This window comes from Acomys russatus, chromosome 13 (assembly GCF_903995435.1).
Source record: "Acomys russatus chromosome 13, mAcoRus1.1, whole genome shotgun sequence".
NCBI classification, from domain to species: Eukaryota; Metazoa; Chordata; class Mammalia; order Rodentia; family Muridae; genus Acomys; species Acomys russatus.
In genome coordinates this window covers 46,983,267-47,005,238 of record NC_067149.1, presented here as the reverse complement: position 1 = coordinate 47,005,238, position 21,972 = coordinate 46,983,267, and the positions used below count along the sequence as shown (strand labels likewise).

General features: G+C 39.6%; 1 protein-coding gene across 10 annotated transcripts in view; it reads left to right on the top strand.

Moving 5' to 3' along the window:
• Erc1 (ELKS/RAB6-interacting/CAST family member 1) overlaps positions 1-21,972 on the top strand; it is a 259,649-nt gene that overhangs the window by 83,050 nt on the left and 154,627 nt on the right. For all 10 annotated transcript variants that reach the window (XM_051155233.1, XM_051155234.1, XM_051155230.1 and 7 more), the window contains one exon: positions 5,607-5,800. In XM_051155233.1, coding sequence (XP_051011190.1) covers positions 5,607-5,800 — 194 coding nt within the window. The remainder of the gene's footprint in view (positions 1-5,606; positions 5,801-21,972) is intronic.

Here is a 21,972-nt window from a genome sequence, read left to right as displayed (position 1 = left end):
TCTACAGTTTGTGATTGACTGTCAACAGCAAGCCAATCTCAGGGAGGACCACTGCTGGCAGCCACTGCTACGTGAGATGTACTATATCATGCCCACAATACAGCATTTGTAGTTTTTCTCTATATGTCCCAGCCCTTACAGTCTTTATACTTTCTCTTCTGTAATGTTCCTTGAGCCTGAGAGGAGGGTGGTATGAGTGTCTTGTTGAGGGCTGAGTACTTTTTCTTAGTATCGTGAGCAACCAAGCAAAGTGAAAGTCTTTTTTTATTTTGCCATCTTTCATTCCAAAGAGAAGTTTCTCTGATTAAGACAGACAGTTGTCTTTGTATATGGGTATAATCAGAGGTATTTAGATAGCAGCTTGGTACTATGTTAACTTAGCTAAACAGCAGTTCTAAGTTAACCCTTGAGTTTAAGTTCCTCTTACCACTGGGTTCTTTAACTATGTTTATAACATTAGGCATGAATACTTTTGTATAGTAGGCCCTAAAACCAATCAGATAGGGCTTGGCTGCCCCATAACAATAGTGTCACTATTGCACCAAGGCATTTATCTTGCCTGGCAGGTTGGTATTGTTTGTTTGGTTGGTTTTTTGTTTTTCAAGACAGGGTCTCTCTCTGTAGCCTTTGCTGTTCTAGACTCGATTTGTAGACCAGGCTGGCCTTGAACTCACAGTGATCTGCCTGCCTCTGCCTCCAGAGTGCCGGGATTAAAGGTGTGTGCCACTGCGTCCAGCTTTGTTTGTTTGTTTGTTTGTTTGTTTGTTAGGTTGGTATTGTAGTTCCTAGGGTTCTTAGCTGGATGAGACCAGTGCTTTTTTTCTCTTAGTAACCTGCAGTGCACCATGAAAGCTGGCTAGCTGAGAGGAGACTCCCAGCTCAGTTCCAGTTTGATTTGTTTGTATCCCTTTTCTTTCTTTTGTTTGTCATATTGCTGTGTCTAGGACTTCAAGTACTTTGTTGACTTGTAATGCAGAATGGATACTCTTGTCTTATTCTTGATTTTAGTGAGAATGCTTTGAGGTTTTTTCCACTTAGGATAGGATAGTATTTATATATAACTCTTAGAGAGTTGAGAGAAGTACTTCCTGTGCCTATTACGGCCTAGTCTATTAAGGCTTGTTACCATGAGTGGATGTTGAATGTTGTTGAAGACTATTCTGTGTCTAGTGAGAGGGTTTCTCTTCTGTTCACAGTATTTTTGTTTGGTTGAGTTTATTTTTTAATTTATTGAGACAGGGAGGGCCTTGATAGCCTTTGCTGGCCAGTAACTTGCTTCAGTAACTTATACCTGTGCCTCTGCCTTCTGAGTGTTGGGATTACAGATGTGTGCTTCATGTCGGAAGTTTACATCTTGAATTAAATATCCTACTTTATTTGCAAAGTTAACTAATTAATTCATTTTTTTAAAAGACATACTCTCACTATATAACCCTGGCTGTCCTGCTTGCTATGTAGCCCAAGCTGGATTGGAACTCACAAAGCTCTGTCTCCCTCTGCCTTTCAAGTGCTGGAGTGTATGCCATCATGCTCGTCGTAAAATTGTCTTAAATAAATGTTTCTAACCCTGAGTTGGTAAATCTCTCTCTTCTTGACTTTATATATTTTTTAAAATCATGTTTCAAAACTCTTTAGTGTGATTTAATATTCATCGAATTGCATTTTAAAGTATAAATGAACCCAGCAGAGTTTAGATATAAATGTATCTGATATAAAATTTGCTATGATATTAATAGGAGGTTAATAATATTTTTTTCCTCCTTGTAGCAGAGGGAGCTTATTGTTAGTGGTTATTTATTCTCGATTGTCGGCTCCTGAGTTATGCTTAATAACCTTGCACTTCTATTTAGTTACTGGTCATTGCCCTCCTCTTCCCCAATCATTCTTCTTTTTCTGCCATTCATTCCTGTGGACTGTTTTATTTTATTTTACTTTTAAAATATATTTTAAACTGGTGAGATGGCTCAGCAGTTAAAAGCATGTATTGCTTCCAGCACCCACATCAGGAAGCTCCCAGCTACCTGTAATTCCAGTTCCAGGGTTTCCAGAGGGCCTCCATGGGCACCTATATTCACATGCACAAACACACACACACACACATGATTAAAAGCTTTTAAAAAATTATTATTGTTTTCAATGTGTATATTTGTGTGTCAACGCATGTGAATGTGGGTGCTTGCAGAGGCTGAAAGATGGGTGTAACAGGAACTTTCATTCTCCTGAGGTAACCCTTGCCTTTGAGGCTGACTGCCTCTGCCTGCTAACCTCGGCCTGGTCCTGGTAGCTTCTAGCCTCCGTACAATCTAACCTAGGCCTAGAACGTTTAACTCCTCTGAGACTACTACTGAATAAGCTCATCCTTTCTTGTTCTTACTGAACTCTGGGCTGCCTGGTTTAATTCAGCTGTTTTGGCTCAAACTCCTCTCCAAGGTGATCTATTCATTCTGTCTTCACCCGTGCCTGCCTTGTTCTGTCATTCAGCCTGTCTCAGCACATCTGTCCCAGTAGAACTGCCTCCTCTCTCTCTGCCTTGCCCCTTAAGTAGCTTCCCTTTCCTTTCTCTTCTTGTGAGAGTTGAGCGTGTCCTATTCTGTCAGATCTTACTCTTGATTTGTCATTGTCTTTTTCTGCCACTCAATTAGACATCTTTCAAACACTGGTGCTTCCTTCCACAAACTAACTTTACCTTCATTGTTTGGGACTAAATGTGTGTATCACTACTTTTGGACCCAAGCTTTTCTTTACTTGAAACTTGCTCTGTACAAGGCTGGCCTTGAACTCAGATCTGCTTGCCTGTCTCCTGGATTAAAGTCGTGTTTGTATTCTAGCTGGATCATACAGACCTGGAAAGTCTTTGGATGTGACCTCTTGCCAGAGCAGCCATGTTCTGAATTGACACTCCTCTGCATGTGGGCATTGGGTTTCCTGGAACTCTAGTTATAGGCATTTGTGAGCTACCGGATATGGGTGCTGGAACCTGAATTCTGGTCGGCTAGAAGAGCAGCAAGAAGTCTTAACTGCTATCATCTTTCACATCTCTTGTCTGTTTTAAATCAAATACAAATTATTTTGAGTGCATTGTAGAAATTCATTTAAGTGATTGAGTTTCTGTCGTATGTCAGTTAACAGAGTAGGTCATGAGGATGTGGTGGACAATATAGAGCTGTCCATTGTCTTCAGAGACTCAAAGTCTCTCTTAGAGGAAATAGACACATAGCCAGTCACGTCTAGTAAATCACAGAGTTTAGCGTATAGAGGACCTCTCCATGAAGTAACTTCAAAGTTAGGATGCCCTAGCTTGTCTGAACCCCAGGACACTTAATACTTAATATGTAGAGCATGAGCAGTAGCTATAGTTAAGTGTAGTTGGGTTTACTGGAGTAGCATTGGTCAGAAGCTGTTGTTCGTATGTCTTTGTCTTTTATTACCCTTACCCAAACCTCTTTGTTTCCTAGTTCCTATTCATTATCTTTTGTGTGCATGTGGACAATGAGGCTGGCTTTATTCATCCTGCTTTTGTTTGCAGCTTCAGTTTCTTTCTTTCTTTCTTTCTTTTTATTTCTCCTCTTGATATATAACTATAGTGAGCATTCTGTGAAATAGCTCTTGTCCTTTTCTTCCTTGCTGTTAGGAAAAGAGTATTAAAAGAGTTGCAGTAGCTTTTTCCTGTCTATGAGATAGACAGGAGATCAATGCAAGAATTTCCCTCTTCTTCAACTACAAATCTGACAAAACAATGTGAAACAAACTAATTTCAGACAGTTGGAGAACAGTGATCTCTGTTTACTTCCCAAACCTGCATAGTTGTTTCCAATTATATTTCACAAGTAACTTAAAGGTTAGGTAGTAAGCATTGAAGAGATTGAAATTTTCCCTCACTGGGTTTGGAACCTTAAAGAAATGAACTTGATGAAGCATGCACTCTCACAAATGTAGTGTGAATATTTTCATGAAAGATTTAACTCAATTTACACAAACTTTTTTCATTTACTTAGTGTCATATTTTTCTAAAATGTTTTTTTGGAGAATTTATCTGTTTCTATAATATTTTTGAAATAGTTTAAGAGATATGATACATTTTTCTGCTTATTGAATAAGAAAAATTCATTGTCTTAGTCTTTATCTTTTTATTCATTATATACACATGGCTTTAGAAATTTGGGAGAAGGAACATCTTGGTTTGCTGCAATCTACTTAATACTTGGTCCTCAGCTGACTGTACTGCTTTGGCAGTTACAGAACCATATAGAAGTGAGGTCTGGATGGCAGAAGTAGGTCACTGGAACCCTTAGGTTTTAGCCAGGTTATACTTGTAACTGAGCTCTCTGCTTCCTGTCTGTCCCCAACATGTAACGGGTCATGCTGTGTACTCCCAGCTCTCACCAACATGAATGGAGCCCCAGCTGTTCTTCCCCATGATAGACTTTGCCTTTAAGCCAGGGGTCAAATCAGTCTCTTCCCTTATGTTTCTATTTTCAGATATTCAGATTTTAGATATTCAGAAAATTACAATGAATAATTTCAAAATTAATTTTCAGTTATGGAATTTTCAGCATACTCTTAAGATATATTGACATTAGTAGTGCCTTTTAATGACAGGGTCCTGATTCTTAGAGTGGGTCTCCCTCCCTCTCTCCGTCCCTCCCTTACTCTCCTTCTCCCTCTCCCTCTCCCTCCCCCCTCCTCCTTCCCCCTCTCTCTTTTCCAAGACAGGGTTTCTCTGTATAGCTTTGGCTGTCGTGGACTCGCTTTATAGACTAGGCTGGCCTCGAATTCACAAAGATCCACCTGCCTCTGCCTCCTAAGTGCTAGGATTAAAAGTATGTGCCACCACTGCCTGGCAGTCTTGCTTTCTAACTTCCATTTGTGAGTTGCAGGTTATCTCATAAATTCCTGAACTTTAGCAACATATACTTGAGAGCAGCTATTTCTTTTTCTTTGTTTGTTTTGGTTGTTTTCAAGGCAGGGCCTCACTATGTAGCTCTCTGGCTGTGTTAGAACTCACTATGTAGACCAGGCTAGATTTGAACTCACACAGATCCACCTGCCTCTGCCTCCCAAGTAGTGGGATTAAAGGCCATTATACCCAGCTAAAAGTCCTACTTTCTTAACCTAGCTCCATTTTCACAGCAACTAGTTGTATCCATATGATTCTAAATTCCGTGGACCATATAATTTATACATTTGATAGAGCCACATATAGGAGAAAGAAATACAGTTATGGCCTAAGGAACTAAGTCTTAGCATTAATGATGAAAGAATAGTAAGACCAAATTTAGAGCCCTCCAATGCCTTCATTAATCTCACTCAACTCTGAAGCATCAGTTGGGTTATGCTTATTTTTGGCTTCAAAATAAATATTCCAAGATAAAATGGTATATTTTAAAAGAAATCCATTTGTAAACTAAAATAATTCCTATAATTTATTACTAATCTTTTTCACTATATTATCCTTAAGCAAAGAAAGCCATTAGAAATTGAAGATTAGCCATTTAAATAGTTGATATAATCTATTTACGTTGAAATATAAATAGTTCTTTGGGCATGGTTTGCCCACTGCCATTGTACATGTATTGACTAGACTTTGAAAACATTTTTTTGGATAGGCACATGAAGCAACATTGGAAGCCAGAGCCAGTCCAGAGATGAGTGACCGAATACAGCAATTGGAGAGAGAGATTGCCAGGTACAAAGATGAATCCAGCAAGGCCCAAACAGAAGTTGACCGCCTGTTGGAAATCTTGAAAGAGGTGGAAAATGAGAAGAATGACAAAGATAAGAAGATAGCTGAGCTGGAAAGGTGAGGAGGGGAGCGGGAGCCAAGTGCGACTCACTGGGGTGAGAGAGTCAGAGCACATTTATACAACTTTTGATGAAATGTTGTTTCCAATATTACATTCCTGAGCTAGGTTCTTCATTGCTTTTTACTACTTTGTTATCTACTTAGTCTTCTAAGTCGGTGTAAGTTTTTTGCTATAGTCCCTAAAAGATGGCATAGTGTGGGGATAAATTGAGAAACTATTACATCATTGACAAGAGAAAACATTCACTGAGTAAGGGCCCAGTTTTCTCTTAGCTATATTCAAGGAAGTGCAAAGAGATCCTTAATTTTATTATTGTTTTGTATAATGAGTGAGTGATCCTCGAGTATAAGAAGTTGCTGAGCTGATGATCTTTTGGGCTGTTAATTTTTATAATGCATAATGTAGAGCGTGGGAAAGCAAATGATTATATCAGTTAAAAATTAGGATGGGCATTATGATGATAATATGAGAGACTCATAGGTGAGTCCTATCAGGTTCTGAATTTGAACAGAACTATATTTGAACAGATGCTGCCAGACACATAGCTCTTTCGGAATATTTTTTGTCTTTTATACTGAAAATCAAGTGTATAGTCTTATTTCCTTCTCCCTTTATATGGTCTGCTTAACATAACCTCACAAGAACACATAAACACCTTTTCCAGGAGACTCCATAGTCACCATGTTTTTTCTGGACACCTGGACAGATTGATAGTGACAGGGTGAAACCACTAATTCATATGGATCTTTAGAAACGGGTGTCTTAGGAATAATTTATTTTTATTTTCTTAAAAGCTGGAAAGTATCAGCATCTTTAAATTGTTTGCTAAGATTTAAAATTTGAGAGTTAGCAGTCAGCTTGATCTTTTCAAGTTACTATTTCTTCTGTATCTGTAGACTTTGATTCCTTCAGTGAACCAAAAATGCAAATGATAGGGTCTCATTCTTGCCTGCACATTTTAGTTTGATATTAACTCTCTGCATGTTCTATACTCTTGATCATCTGTTTATTTTTATGTGTACCAGTGTTTTGTCTACATGTATGTGTATAGCATGTGTGTGCCTGGTACCCTTGGAGGTCAGAAGAGGTTGTTGGCTCCCTTGGAATTGGAGTTACAAATGCTTGTGAGCCAGCATGTGGGTGCCAAGAATTTAACTTGGGTTTTCTGGGAGAGCAGCCATTTTTTAAAACTACAGAGCCACCATTCCAGTCCCTTCAATAAACTTCTTTAAATCTAGAGCTTCTAAGAATGTAGGTTGTGTGCATTCTTGTTCACTTGGTTTTTTTGCACATCTTTTTTCCACACGTACACATAGTTACTTATATATACTTTCATAAATACAGGATTCATTTAGCATTTTTGAGGTGCCTGAAATCAATAACACTGTATATTAGCATGTGATTAAAAAAAAAAAAAAAGATTTACGATATTATGTATACAGTATTGTGCCTGCATGTTCACCTGCACTCCAGAAGAGGGCACCAGATGTCATTATAGATGGTTGTGAGCCACCATGTGGTTGCTGGGAATTGAACTCAGGACCTTTGGAAGAGCAGCCAGTGCTCTTAACCTCTGAGCCATCCCTTCAGCCCCCAGGATATGATACTTTTGAAGAATGCCATCTTACTGTTTCAAAAAAGAAATTCCTGAATAATGTTCCTTGTTTGATTTTTTTCTTTAAATTGAAAGATGTACATTTGAAGTTACTGCGTTTTGTTTTATGCAGCTCACTTAAAAATAATTCATTTTGTCTCAGTACTGTTTTTGTAAGATGGACATCTTGTGAAGGAGAATAAGAAGTAAGACTAAATTAAGCATACGAAACAAAAGATTCAAAGCTCGGAACACCATGTGAGAGAGAATGTGTGAGCCTGGATGACCTCACTCAGTATTTTTTCAGTTCCATCCATTTGCCTGCATTTCATGATTTTCCTTTTCTATACAGCTGAGTAATAATTCTGATGTGTGAATCTACTACATTTTCCTTACCCATTAATCAGTTGATAAGCATCTAGGTTAATTTCATTTTCTAGGTATTGGGGATAACATTGCAATCAACATGAGTGTGCAAGTATCTGTGTAGTACAGTGTCAAATCCTTTAGGTATGTCCCTAGGAGTGGTATAGCTGGGTCACAGTGTAGTTTTAAATGATGTTTTACTCAGCGAATTTAATTTTTTATATATTAGAAAGGGTATTATATAGATGTATCCATACATCCATCCATACAACTTTGTAATTTTGTTGGAGGACCACACAGAGGTTCTTGCTTAAACAACCACCACCATCACCACAACCATGACCACAATCACTGCCTCCCCGTGCCCTCCCGTCCCTGACCCCGTCTCCGTCCCGTCCCCGTCCCCGTCCCCCACCACCATATACTCAAAAATGTCCCAAGTAACAAAATCCCAATCCAGTTGGTCTTGTCCTCATTGGTCAGAACTGTTATTTGAAAGCTGTTCGTCTCAGTGGGATTTAACTTTTGTTGTTGTTTTTAAATTGATTTATTTTATGTACATTGGTGTTTGATTGTGTGTGTATCTATATGAGGGTATTGGATTCTTTGGAACAGGAGTCACAGATAATTGTGAGTTGCCATATGGGTGCTGGGACTTGAACCCAGGTCCTCTGGAGGAGCAGTCAGTGCTCTTAACTACTGAGCCATCTCTCCAGTGCCCGTGATTTGTCGGGTTTGTTTGTTTGCTTCATATTGATCCAATGTCTTGAGGAGAAATGACTGTGTATTATAGTTTGCTAAGAAAGTATGGTAGGTTTTCATTTCACCTTTGGATCCCATTTTTATAAACTGAGCATGGAGTGTTCTTGGAGTTGGTCTGTGTTTTCTCTCTGAGTTAGCTGGGATTATTTCTTATCCTTTGTTCCCAGATTTAGTGCTGGTGTGTTTGTCTGGTTGTTGTGTTTCTTGCTGAATTTTGCTTCTTGTGTCTTCATTCTACTGTTTCCTATGTATTCTTTTGTTTGTCTTATCCTGCTCCTGTTCCACTGGTGCTTATGCTTCTTTGTGTTTGCATTGTGCATGTTCTTTCTCCATCATGGCTGTGCTGTTTCTCAGAACACCAGTTTTCCACAAATGATAATTCTATGACCAGGTTTCTGTGGTCATAGAGTGGGAGTTTGTAGGATCGTTCTTGGTAAAGTGCTTAGTAAATTGTTGCTCTTGTTAGTGGGATTCTACTTGATTATTATTAGTGCTGTCTACTTGAACTGTACCTCTTACGTACTCTCTGCTTTGAATAAAAGCCGCCTATGTTCTCTCTGGAAAGGTTCTATATGCTAGTTAGGTTGCTTTAATTCTTTTTCTTTCCCTTTCTTGCCCAGGAATCTTTGAGGTAGCTGTTACTATATTGGGACACTTCTTTTGCAGACACGATCTCATATAGTCCAAATTGGTCTTAGTACTGCTGGGTGGCTGTGAATGTCTAATACTTCGGTTTCTGTTTCTTGTGTATAGTTATATGCTGCTCCTACTTTATGCAGTGCTACAAATTGATTGCAGCAGGGCTTTGTGCATACTGAAAAAAAAAAATCAACGACTCTACTATTTTAGCTGCATGCCCATTCTGGGATATTCTTTAAGTAGCCCCCTAACTGATAGAACTGCAACCTCATTTTTAATTCAGCATATAAACTTTATTTCTAGAAGGCATTCAACAATTTTTAAGTACAAAAAGAAAAGCGAATTGATGAGAATTAAACCCAAGAAAATTCTTTGGATTTCATATTACTTGTTTACCATTAAAATGTTTCAGTTGTGTTAGGATGAATTATTTGAATTACTTTTTGTGTAAGAAGGAATAAATGAACAGTTCCTTTCCCATCTTGGTTCTTAAGAAAATTGCAGTGTCTGTTAGAGATGTGTTAATGGCCTTCATTTGATTTAGTGTAGTAACACTCTTTGACAAACCACAGTTACAAAGAGGGGAGAGTCAAGCCCATCCATCCATATATCATGAATAGATATTTAGTTGGAAAAGATAACATAGGGACAAAGAGGGGAAGATTAAGGAAAAAAAAAAAAAAGACATTGCCTTACGTATTTGTGATGATTTTGGAAGCTGGTTAAGCAAGTCTGAAGTCTGGTTCCAGGAAGGGAAGCTTATAAACTGGATAGCATTTGGATAGCAGAGCCAACGCAGTGGAGCATAAGCAGAGCTTCCTTGTCTCTCATTTTTCTTCACTCCGGTTATCTTGGGTAATATCCCCTATAAAGTGACTAGAGATGGTGTGTGTATGTACATCGTGCATGCACGCAACCATATGTGCCAGAGTTCAATGTCAGGTGTTTTTATCAATCACTCTCCACCTTATTTTATGAGACAGAGTGTCTCATTGATTCAGCTAGACTGGTTGGCCAGGAAGTCCCAGGTCTGCACTCAGGTCCTTATTGCTTTATAGCTTGTTGTGGCCTTGTTGAGTTAATGTTCATGGAAACCACCATCTAGTGGCAACGGATAGGCTTTACAGAGAAAACAATGCGGAGAATCAGATGCCCCGTGTAAACAAATAGATTTAGGTTACCTCATGTCTTACCATCCTGATGTTGTGATAAAACACCCATCCAAACCAGCTTAGTGAGGGAAGTGTTTATTTGGCTTCCTCTTCCACCTCGCCATTCATCATTGTAGGAAGCCAGGACAGGAAGTCAAGCAGGAGCCGGGAGTCAGAAACTGAAGCAGAGATCATGGATGAACACTGCTTTCTGGCGTGCTCTCAGGTGGCTCCCTCAGTTTCCATTCCTACATAATCCAGGACCGCCTGCTTAGGGGTGGCACCTGCCCGCAGAGAGCTGAGTTCTCATACGCAGAGAGCTGAGTTCTCATATATCACTCATTAATATTAAAAAAAATGCCCACAGACATGTCTATAGGCTAAGTGGATGGAGGTAATTGTTCAGTCTAGGTTCCCTCTTCCCAGAGAATTATAGTTTGTGTCACATTTCGAAAAACCCATCCAACATACCTCAGGAAGCTGAGCACTGTGACTGAAAATTTTATCTTCTACACTTGGCATGTTAAGAGTTTTCATATCAATTTATAATGGCTTTTCACGCCAGCTCACATCCAGTGTGTCTCCTGGCCATTCTCTCGGCCCTACTCTTTTCCTCCTCCTTCTTCCCTGTGGTCTCCCCAGGTCCTAGCACTGGGTCTGCTCTCCAGCTCTGCCTACTTAAGGGATGCAAACACAGTGATCAGCCTGTAGATCCAGCCTTGCCTGTTGGGGAACATGACTTGAAAGTTGATGAGAAGTCTTGTTCAGCATGCCCTGTTCACCTTTCAGCTGAGAGCTTTCCCCAGAAGATCACAATGGACAAGTTACTAGGAGTCCTGGATCTTGTGTGTCTGACTGACCTTGCAGGGGTGTTCCCATATTCTGGCACAGTGCCTCCACTTGTTTACCTTGCTCTCCTCTTCAGCAGAATTCACAGTAAAAACAGCCTATAGTTTTCAGCCACACAGAGCTTGAGTTCAGTTGACCCCAGTGAATGGCTGACATCTTAAGGCTCCAGGGGGTTTATACACACTAGGGCACTGAAAGACCTAAGTTTAAAATTGGCTTCCCCTGCTGACTACAGTTGGTCTTTATTAGCTACCCATCATCCTAGGACCCATAAGAGTGATGAAGCCACCTTATAGGTAGCAGTGTGGAGGAGACGAGTCGGTGTGCACTAATGCCAGTAGTCAGCTGTGGGCGTGGGTTGGTTTTACATCTAGAGTTAGATGATCCCAGCCTGTTCTTAAAGGAAAAAAAGGGGATGGGTGGGGTGAGAACAGCAAAATTTTATTGTTTTCAAATGAAAATCTAAAGAAGGGTAGAAGAGGCGATCCTGCCCCCAACAAAATTCGGGAAGAACCCAAAATACTTGGTATGGGGTAAAAAAGGTGTTGTTTGTCATAAATGTCAAGAATTCCAAATCTTGGAAGCTGAGTGGGACATCAGCAGGTAATGGTAGATGCTGTGTAGAAAGGAGCCTGTGCCGAGGAGGATGACTATGATAGAGAAGATGCTAAGCGTGTAGATGGACAGGAGCTTCTCAGATGGCTCCCAAATCAGGCAGTGATAGGGTCCAGGGCAGCCATTAGTGCTACACCAAATGTTGTCTTGGCTCATCATGGGTAGGTGTTTGAATGTGAGCACACAAAAAGATACAACCTGGATGCTGACCTGCAGGAGGAAGTGGAGGAGATTAAAATACAATAGGTCCTTTTCCTGGTTTAAGTTCAGGTAGGATATTCTCTGAGCGGGGCTCAGCTTCCTGATTGTCTCCGTGGAGCCCCTCTCCACTTCCCGTGTGCTGTCTGTCTTCTGCATGGACCTCACCTTTATCTTGAAGTGCTTGTGCCGAATCTGAGCCATGAAGAATTCCATGAGGAAGAAGAAAGTTAGACAGATGAAGTAGAAATATCCCCACATTTCTGCAACAGAAATGGCAAACAGTTGTTCAAAGCACTCTATAAGACAAGGGTAAGTGATATTTCCATGGCATTTGAAATCATTGTAGATTTGGTTCCACGGAATCCGGGCCACATACAGCACCATGCTGTATACTGAGATCAGTCCCAACCACAGTGTCCGCCCAGCATAGTGGCTAGATTTGTCACTTGCCACTGAATACAGCACAGGGATGACTCCAATCATTAATGCAGACTCCATATCTTGTGACTCTAGGATACTGGTGGAACTAAAGACCAGCACTCTTGACAGTGCCCTAGGGAGGAAAGCAAAGCAAAGAGAAGTTGGGGTCAGTAAGTGAGAGCATGAGAGAGCATGAGGCTGAAGCCTGCTCCAGTTTCCAGTCAGTCAGCATCTCTCAGATTCTTGCCAACCCAATTCCCTTCCACAGGCAGTCCACTGCCTTCCCATGATGTGGTTCCTGTCTCACCAATCAGCTTAGGGCCTCTGGCCACCAGGCCATCCTGCTGTTTAAAAATTACAATTGTAGTATCTCATTTTATTGCTAGGTCATGGTATGCTCAAGGCTACGAATTCAACTTACCCCACATTTTCAACTTAGTACTATCCAGGATGGTGCATCAGTGAAAATTCTTATTGTGGCTGTCTATTTTAGGCTTATTATAGAAATCTTTTATACATTGTCCCTTTGCCAGGAAAATTTCAAGACTTAGAAGAAGATAATATATCCCCGTCTTTCTTGCTGATAAGCACACAGGGCACATGGCTTATGTTCACTCTGCTCTCTGTACAGCTCTTTAGGTACAGTTGCCACCATAATTCTATAGTAATACTGGCAGTGGCAGTTCATGGACCATGGTACAGTATGAACTTCATACTAGTGGGTGAGGTTACCATCAGTGCATTCTTTTTTTGGAAGATAATTTGAGTATTTGTGCTTGAGTCTCTTTTTCTCTGTCTCGTGTGTGTGTGTTTGTGTGTGTGTGTGTGTGTGTGTGTGTGTGTGTGTGTGTGTTTTCTCTATACTAGGAATCAAACCCAGAGCCTTACATATGCTAGATAATAATCTCCCTTAGCTTTTCATTTTTATTTTGAAATAGAACAAAGTCTCTTAGTGTAGTCCAGGCTAGCTTCAAATTTGTTGTTCTCCTGCCTCAGCCTCTGGAGTGCTACAATTATAGGAATATGCATTGTCCTGCTTTATCTTACATATAATCTTTTATATGATGGAGACCAATCATTTGAGGCTTACAGTAGTTAATATATGCTTTGAGTTCTTTATTGTAGTAAAATATCCCAAGTACAAATTCTACTGTTGAATTATTTTTGTGGCATTAAGTATGAAACCGTCAACCCTACTCATCTGCCCAGTGATTTTATATCCCAACACTGAAACTGTATCTACAAAACATTAGCTGTCCTTCCTCCTTGAAGATTACCATTTTGGTTTCTAATATGTGTACTGTGTGAGCATTAGCACTCTGCCAGCTGATACCTGAGCAGTTCATGCACTAGTAGTAGGGGAGGTAGCTGCCAGAGTGAGCTGGTGGCCACAGGGCTTGCTGACGGGCCTGGCAAAGGGGTGGCTGATGAAGAGGGACCAAAAGAGAAGAAGACGACAAGGGAATATGGACACTTTGGGTAAGCACTTGTGTGCTGGCCTCTTTCGTACAAGTTGACAATTATGGATTGGTCATAATTATTCTTGTGTTTTAATTAAGAAGACTTATACCTAATTTCTGTTCAAAAGACTTACTCTAAACTGACTTATTGGCAGGTAGATTGCTCTGCTGCTGGGTCACAGCTCAGAGTCCCTTGTGCCTCTCTTCCTGCAGCAGTACAACTCTACTGGGAACCCTTCACCTAGCCCATCAACTGCCACTCTGCCAACTGCTTTGGAATTTTCAAGGAGTTACTCCTTTGCCTGGCAATCTTTGTGGGCTCTACCAAGCAGCAGGGTGCAGGCCCAGAGAAATCCACAGATTAAGTCTCCTTGATTCAGAAGGGGCCTGTTGTCAAGATTCAGCCAAGCCTCTGATGCCAGTTCTTCTGGATCTGTCCTTTTTCTTCAGTCTGTGCCTGTATTTTCATTAGTGTGAACTTAGGAGTGAGGATTAGCAGGTTCACCAAGCCTTATTACCAGCCCGCTGCCCATTCTTTTTAACTCTTCAGCCTCTAGATTGTGCATTTATGTGTGTGTCCATGTGCACAAAGTGCACATTTGAGTATGCACTCACATGTCCACATGTGGGAGCCAGAGGTCCATTTCAGGGGTCATTATTCACGCACCACCCAGTTTTCATTTTGGCAATAAACCAGAGATCTGCCTGTCACTGCTGCCATAATTCTGGGATTACAAGCATGTGTTCATATGCCTGTTGTTGTTGTATTTTTGTTTTGTTTTTCAATTTGAGTTCTAAGGATTGAACTCAGGTTTTCATCTTTGCATAACAAGCTGAGTTATCTGCCTTTCCCAACCTCTGTCTCGACGTTCTCCTCATCTCTTTCTTTAAAACTGAAAATATAGAAATTATTAGCCAAGACCCTTGTTTTTTTTTTTTTTTTTCCAAATCCACAATCCTATTTTTGCTCATCATTGGCTCTTGGTCACAGTGGTAGAAAGGCTCTGTCTCTTCCCTTTGAACAGTCAGCCTCCTCAGTGAACTCCAGATCATCTGTCATTCAGCATTCCCATGATCCCCAGCTTCAGCTTCTGCTAGAACCCTGCCCTAATTATCATGGACGCACTCTCTTGTATACTGTTGCTCTAACTCTCCAGTGCACTTCACAGTGAAGCTCCTTGAAGGAATTGACTGCTGTCTCGGTCCCTGTTCTATTGCTGTGAAGAGACACCATAACCACAGCAACTCTTACGAAGGAAAGCATTTAATTGTGGATGGCTTGCAGTTCAGAGGTTAGTTCATTATTGTCATGGCAGAGAGCATGGTGGCAGATAGGCAGACATGGTGAAGAAGTACCTGAGAGTTCTACATCTGGATTTACAGGCATCGGGCAGAGAGCTGAAACCTCAGTGTTACCCCCAGTGATACACTTCCTACAGCGCCACACCCACTTCACCAAGGCCACACCAGAGTCTATGAGCACCATTTTCATTCAAACCACAACTGGTTATACTATTTGTCTCCACCTCCTGCTTCTTATGCACTTTTAATGATGTACTTGCTTTAGTCAGATAATGAGATACATAATTCCCTGGTCAGGTTTTTTGTTTGTATTTTAAAAGATTTTCTTGCCTGAAATCTCAGACCTTCATGTAGATTTCAAATAATTCCACCAGATGAGATTTATTATGTGATAATAGTTTATAATGAAAAAAATACATATTCCTTTTCCAATACTTTAAAATTTAAGTTTATTGTTTGATGCCATAGATCATACTGTAGGCTGCTGTACCGGTCTTCAATCTACAGTGTGTGTGTGCTCTCTCTCTCTCTCTCTCTCTCTCTCTCTCTCTCTCTCTCTCTCTCTCTCTCTCTCTCTCTCTCTCATTGTCAGGGGTTGGCTCTCTCCAATGGGGTGGGTCTTGAATTGGGCTAGTCATTGGTTTGTCATTCCCTCAATCTCTGCTCCATCTTTATCCCTATGCTTCTCGTAGGCGAGACAAATTTTGGGTACAAGGTGGATCTACAGTTCTAAACCGACAAGAATAGAAACACTTGGCTCAGTATATGTTTATCTCAAAAAGCAGTTTCAAAGGAATGTTTATGAACATCATTTTCCAAAGTGTAGAAATGTTGTTTATTTCTGAATCCTAAGTGAGTGGCATAAAGTAGAGCCCAGCGTGTGTTTGCTGAGAGTGCGAATGGATGGTACAAAGCCAAGAGGAGATACTACAAAAGAATATGTCCTTGGTAAACACAGTGTTGTGTAACTAGGCCTTCACGGCATCAAAGAACTAATAGGAAGATGGATGTGGCCCTACATGCTTGCAATCTCAGCACATGGAAAGGTGCGAGGAGGATAATGATCTTCTTAAAGAAATGAAAAGGCCAAAAGGAAAGGAAAGAAAGGCTGTTCTTTTACCTGATCCTGTTTGCTTCAGCTTCTTTCTGAGTAAGCTGCTTGCTTTTGTCTTTTTGGTCAGTTTCATTTTCATTTAATAAGAACAAATTACATGGATTTACAAACTTAGTTCTTCTATCACCTGTTGTCATCTTCCCAAAGTCCCTAGTAGGTCCAGCATCTTAAAATTTGTTATAGTTTTGTTTTTGTGGATTTCTTATTGTTGTTTTTTTCCTTTAAAATTGAAGATTTAATATTATTAATATTAATTAAAATTCAATGTGCAGCTATTTAGCCCTGAAATGCACTCAAGAAGTGTGTGTGGAAAATTTAAAATATATGCTTCTTACTTTAAAATTATTTATGAATGTGTGCCTGCATGAGTTTGTGTGTATGCAAGTGCTCCTGGAAGCCAGAGGGCTTCAGACCCCTTGAAAATGGAAGTTGTAGGAGGTTGTGAGCCATCTTATTTTGGTACTGGGAACTAATACCATGATCTCTGTAAGAGCAGCCAACACTCTTAACTACTGAGCCATCATTCCAGCCTAATGAAGAATTGTGTTTTGATGCTCAGGTGAAATAATGATAAATGATAAATACAATAGATAAAAATAAGATTTTATTTATTCATTATTAGCAGGAATATGCTGAAATTTTAATCATGTCTTTTAGAAAGGCTGGCATCTTTAGATGTCAATGTTAGTACTGATCCTAAATGACTGGCCATTTGTATCCTCAAGAACAATAGTAAAAGATCATTAGGAACTGTTACTTATCAGTAGATTGGCCAATCTTTGCCTTTAAACCATGTGTTTGACACTTTGATATATGGTAAAGGATTCCTACAGAATTCTAAAATGTATCTTAGTATCAAGTATGCTTAAATGATAACATAAAAATGGATGTTTTTATCCTTAGCACACGTGGAAGCCATAGGTCAACATCAAGCATCTTCTCTTTTGCTCTCTAATAACTTTATTTTTTGAAATGAGGAAAGTCTCTTACCAAACCTGGGGCTTCCAACTTGGGCAAGGCCTGCTGGCCAATGAACCACTGTCTTTGTTCCCAAATGGAGGGGTAGAGATGTGTGCCAGCATTCTTAGCTTTTATGATGGTCCTGGCATCTGAGCTCAGACCCTACCCTCATGCTTGTGCGGCAGGCAGGTACCCACTGTGTCAGTAGTTGCCAAACACCCCACCTCTGGGGGTCTTTGAAGCCCCTCGCTTCCACCCCCACGCCCCCAGGCTTTGAACTCTTGCCTTCTCTGTCTCAGAATTACAGGTGAGGACTACAGGCTCCCTTTTAAAGGGATGCATTTTTGTGAGCTCTGGATCCTTAGACAGGTCTTGTCCTCAGGGAACCTTTTCTGTTATTCAAGCGTGAAGTGTAAGGTTTTTCCTTCACTGTGTTAATCACTTTACTAAACTTACTTCCTCCACTCTTGTTGATAACTTTAAACTCATGTTTGTTCTTTTTCTTGCCTAAGTGCATATATTTAAGAAATATATCCCTATATATTTCTGCTCTGTATTACATAAATCTGAGTAAGAGCAATTGGTCTGTGTGTTATGTGATCTTAATTTTTTTCCTACCAAACAGCTTAAACAGCTTAGTTCATTGCTTTTGAATTCACCCTCACTTAAGTTTGTAGGACATGGAGGAACACAAGAAAAACATTTGCGAGAATATGAGTGGGCTTTAGTTCACTCTCTGTCTTCTACCCTCTGAAGCCTTCTGAGCTGGGTCTTTACTGTCTGCATTTCTGTTGGCATCTGCGTCTTCCAAACTCTTACCAGAATTGCCCATTAATTTTGGCTTGCAATCTGGGGTTTCTCTAGCATCCTGCTTCAAACTCTTCCACATTACTTTCATAAACCAGTTCCAAATGCCAAAGAACCACATGGTCCAGTGTATTACATCAACAGTCCCACTCCTTGGTAGCAATTTACTGTATTAGTTACTTAGTTGTGGTAACCAGATTTCTTACAAGAAGCAATTTAAAGGAAGAAGATTTATTTTGGCTCCTGGTTTGAGAGTGTAGTTCATCATGGTGGTAAATGCATGGTGGTGGGATGTGAGAATGGTGGTTCCAGTGTGTCTGCAGCTGAGGGCAGAAAGAAATGAATGCTCTGTTTTTGTTCTTTAAGTAAAAATTAGGTCATGAAAACAATCATGATGACATTGGGCACTATAAATCTTAACTGCTGAGGTAGTAGTACTGGTTTCAGTTATACTGACTAATTTTCAGAAAGAGAAACCTGCCCATTACAAAAGGCGATGATGACTCACAGAGCTTTTGTGCTGTGGAGGGCTATTAAACATGGCTACTTTGCAGGTCTTAATGCTGGCCAGTGTTGGAAATGAAAATTTTAAAAATAGAGCCATTGTTGGTCATTATTGCTGTTAGGTTGTTTTATTCAAAGGTTTTAGCAGATGTGGATTGAGGAACACTAGTTATGATTAAGGAAATTTGACTTTGAGGAAACTACTTCAAATTCTTTTCAGGATATTGGTTTTGTAATCTAAGAGGAACTGAAGCTGTCAGTGTGGTTCTTTGTCTATGACTTGAGTCCTCTTCATGAGATAGGGTGGTGAGCGAGTAACCAGTCATAAGGAACAGTGAAAAAAACTCAGCTGGCTGAATGCTGATGCCTAATATAAAACCTCTAATGCTGGTGCTGGCAAGGTGGCGCCACTGGTAAAGGTGCTTGCTACAAGTCCGATAAACCTGAATTTGACCTTCAGAAAGGAAAGGCACATGTGGAATGAGAGTATAGACTCTTACAAGTTCTCCTCTGACTTCTACACACATACCATAGCATGTGTACATGTGCCTACACACATGCATGCAAAATAAGTATACAATTTTAAAATTCAAACCACAACTAATACCAGTTTTAGCTATTTAAATGAGATAATTGTCATCCTCCCCCTTTGTCTTTAAGAAATTCTGCCCCACCTACAAGAAATGGTCAGCTTTGGACAAACATTTGAAAAGAATTTTCATCAAAGTATTAAACTCTTTCATCAATGTATTAAGCTCAGATACATAGCAAATGTATCTGTTGAGATTTGGAATTATGATTTTTAGCACCTGTGAGAAATTTGCATGATCCTATCCTCTTTATTCTGTGTTTTGTGCCTAACATTCATGAATGTTAGCATTTTTAAATATTGTCCTTATTAATTCTTTCAACTTTCTCTTTCACATTTTCTTCCTGGATTTGCTGTTTTCTTCAGTCTCACCTCAAGGTCAGTATGCTTGCTATAAAACAAAGAGAATATAATTGAGTTTCATTTACTAACATTATTTTCCATTCTAATAGGGACTAAGATGAATGAATCCGATCGAGGAAAATGATGTGTAGAAATTTAGTTCTGAGTATACAAAATGTCAAAAGAGTACACTCTGCATAGCAATGGGCACAAACTTTTGTTCATTGGAATATAATGAGAATAATCAGGATACATGATTGAAAGAACTGAAAGTGTAAAAGAGCTACCAGGGACTAGCGTGGGAGAAATTGTTTTCATCTTGTTAGCACTTTATTAATGATGTCTTGGTTAAGAATTTAAGCAGAGTAAAAGGAGTAATAACAACATAAATTGAAATATAAAAATTATGGTAGAGTTAAATTTATAAACTTGTTTATATTATATATATTACCTAACAATTTTCTTATCATAATAGTGAAGTGATATGTAGTTCCTGTGTATGAAAGCACCCATCTTTCAATGCTTAATGGCTAGCGCTAAGCAGGACAGGTTATTACTCTCATGAGGAAGCAGGCACAAAGAACATGATTGCCCCAGGTTCAGGCAACCAAATGATACTTAGCTGTGATATTTTGTTTTAGTTAATTTTTTCCCCCAGACAAGGTGTTTAAACAGGTAACGCATACTGGTCTTAAATTTCTGATCTTCCTGTCTCTTTATAGTATATGACTGAAAAGTAGCCCCAGATTATTTGAGGTTTTCCTAGGATTCTTATATGTAATTTTACTCTATAAAATTGGGATGATTATTAAATGTGGAGATTAAATGAGTTAATCTAAGTACTAGCGCATAGGGGTACAGGGAAAATGGTCGTGTTTTCTTGACGTTTTCTCACATGTACTTAAAATTCTTCTCACAAGACTCCATTCTTGAACCATGTTCCAAAAAAAAGTACCTGATTGCTTTTTGTTTGCTTTGACTATTTGATTTGTTGTCAGTTTTCATCACAGTCTCATCACTGCTGTCTATCCCATCTCCTATTAGTAGTAGGGAACATAAACTGAAGAGAAGATGACCCCTTTAATGGAGGGAAATAAACCTTTAAAAACCTTCCCATCTTTTCACATACACAGTATAAAATAGACACAAGAACAGTATGGAAAAGGAAGCTATAGACACCTTTCAAAACCTACAGTTCTTCAGTAACTGAAACCAAGTTAATGAAATAATGGGAATTCCAAAGAATTTAAAATGCTACATTTAGAAATGGTCATGCACTTCAAAGGGGATTCAAACAAACGAATGAATGGAGTAAAGAAATGTGTTTGGCATCTGCAAGAAAACCAATGGTGTGGATGAGAAACTGAAAAACAGAAAATGTATGCAGAAAATTGAGATGTTCAAAAAGAGAATGGAAAAAAAAACCTAAATAAAAAATGCATTGGAAAGCTTCACCAACATACAATATCATGTTGCAGAAAAACGTGAGTACTAGAATATAAGGTTGAAGAAAAGTGCGTTTAGACAATAGCAACCAAGAGCTTTGGGGCATGAATAAGAAAGCGACCCAATGAGTCCAATTGCCTAGGGAGGGAATGCTGACAGAAACTTGAGGCATAGAGCAAACAGCAAATCAAATCAGAACATTTCCACATTAAGGGAACATGTGCACGTATGGGAGGCATCAAGAACACCAGATAGACAGGGTAAGAAAACAACTGCCCAGGAGATGCCCTGGTTAAAGTGTGAAAACTGTAGAGCAAAGGAAGTATCAAAAGCTTCCAGAAAAAAACACAAATGCATTTATAAATACAAATTCATTGGAGCAATCTCAGTGCTCCTAGCAGAAACCCTAAAAGTTAGGAAAGATTAGAATCCTGTTTTTTAAATCCTGAAAATAACTGTCAAACAAGATTATATCTACCAAATGCATATTTTTTAATTGATGGAAAAATAAAGACTTTTCAAGATGTGCACAAACGAAAGCAATCAAGGACCAAAAACCCAGCAGTACAAGAGGTACTTAAAGGAGTTCTTTCCACAGGAGGGAGGAGGGAAAAGAGGCGGTCACGGCTCTAGATTATAGCAACATAAAAATCTGACGAGAGCAATAGAGCATCAGACAAGAACTAGAAAAGAATCAGATACCAGTAATCACCTGCAATAAAGCAAGGAAAATAAACCAAATGTGCTGGCTAGTTTTATAGGGAGAGGGAATCTCAATTAAAGAGATGCCACCACCACATTGGCCTATGGGGCATTTTCTTGATTGATGTTTGATGTAGGAGGGCCCAGCTTATTGTGGGTTGTGCACCCCATGGCTAGTGGTCCTGCATGCTGTAAGGCTATAGAGCAAGCCATGAAGCGCTCCTCCATGGTCTCTGCTTCAGTTTCTGCCTCCAGGCTCCTGCTCTGCTACAGTTCCTGCCATGGCTTTCCTCAGCAATATGCTGTTATTTAGAGACAAGATGAAGTAAACCACTTTCTCCCAAG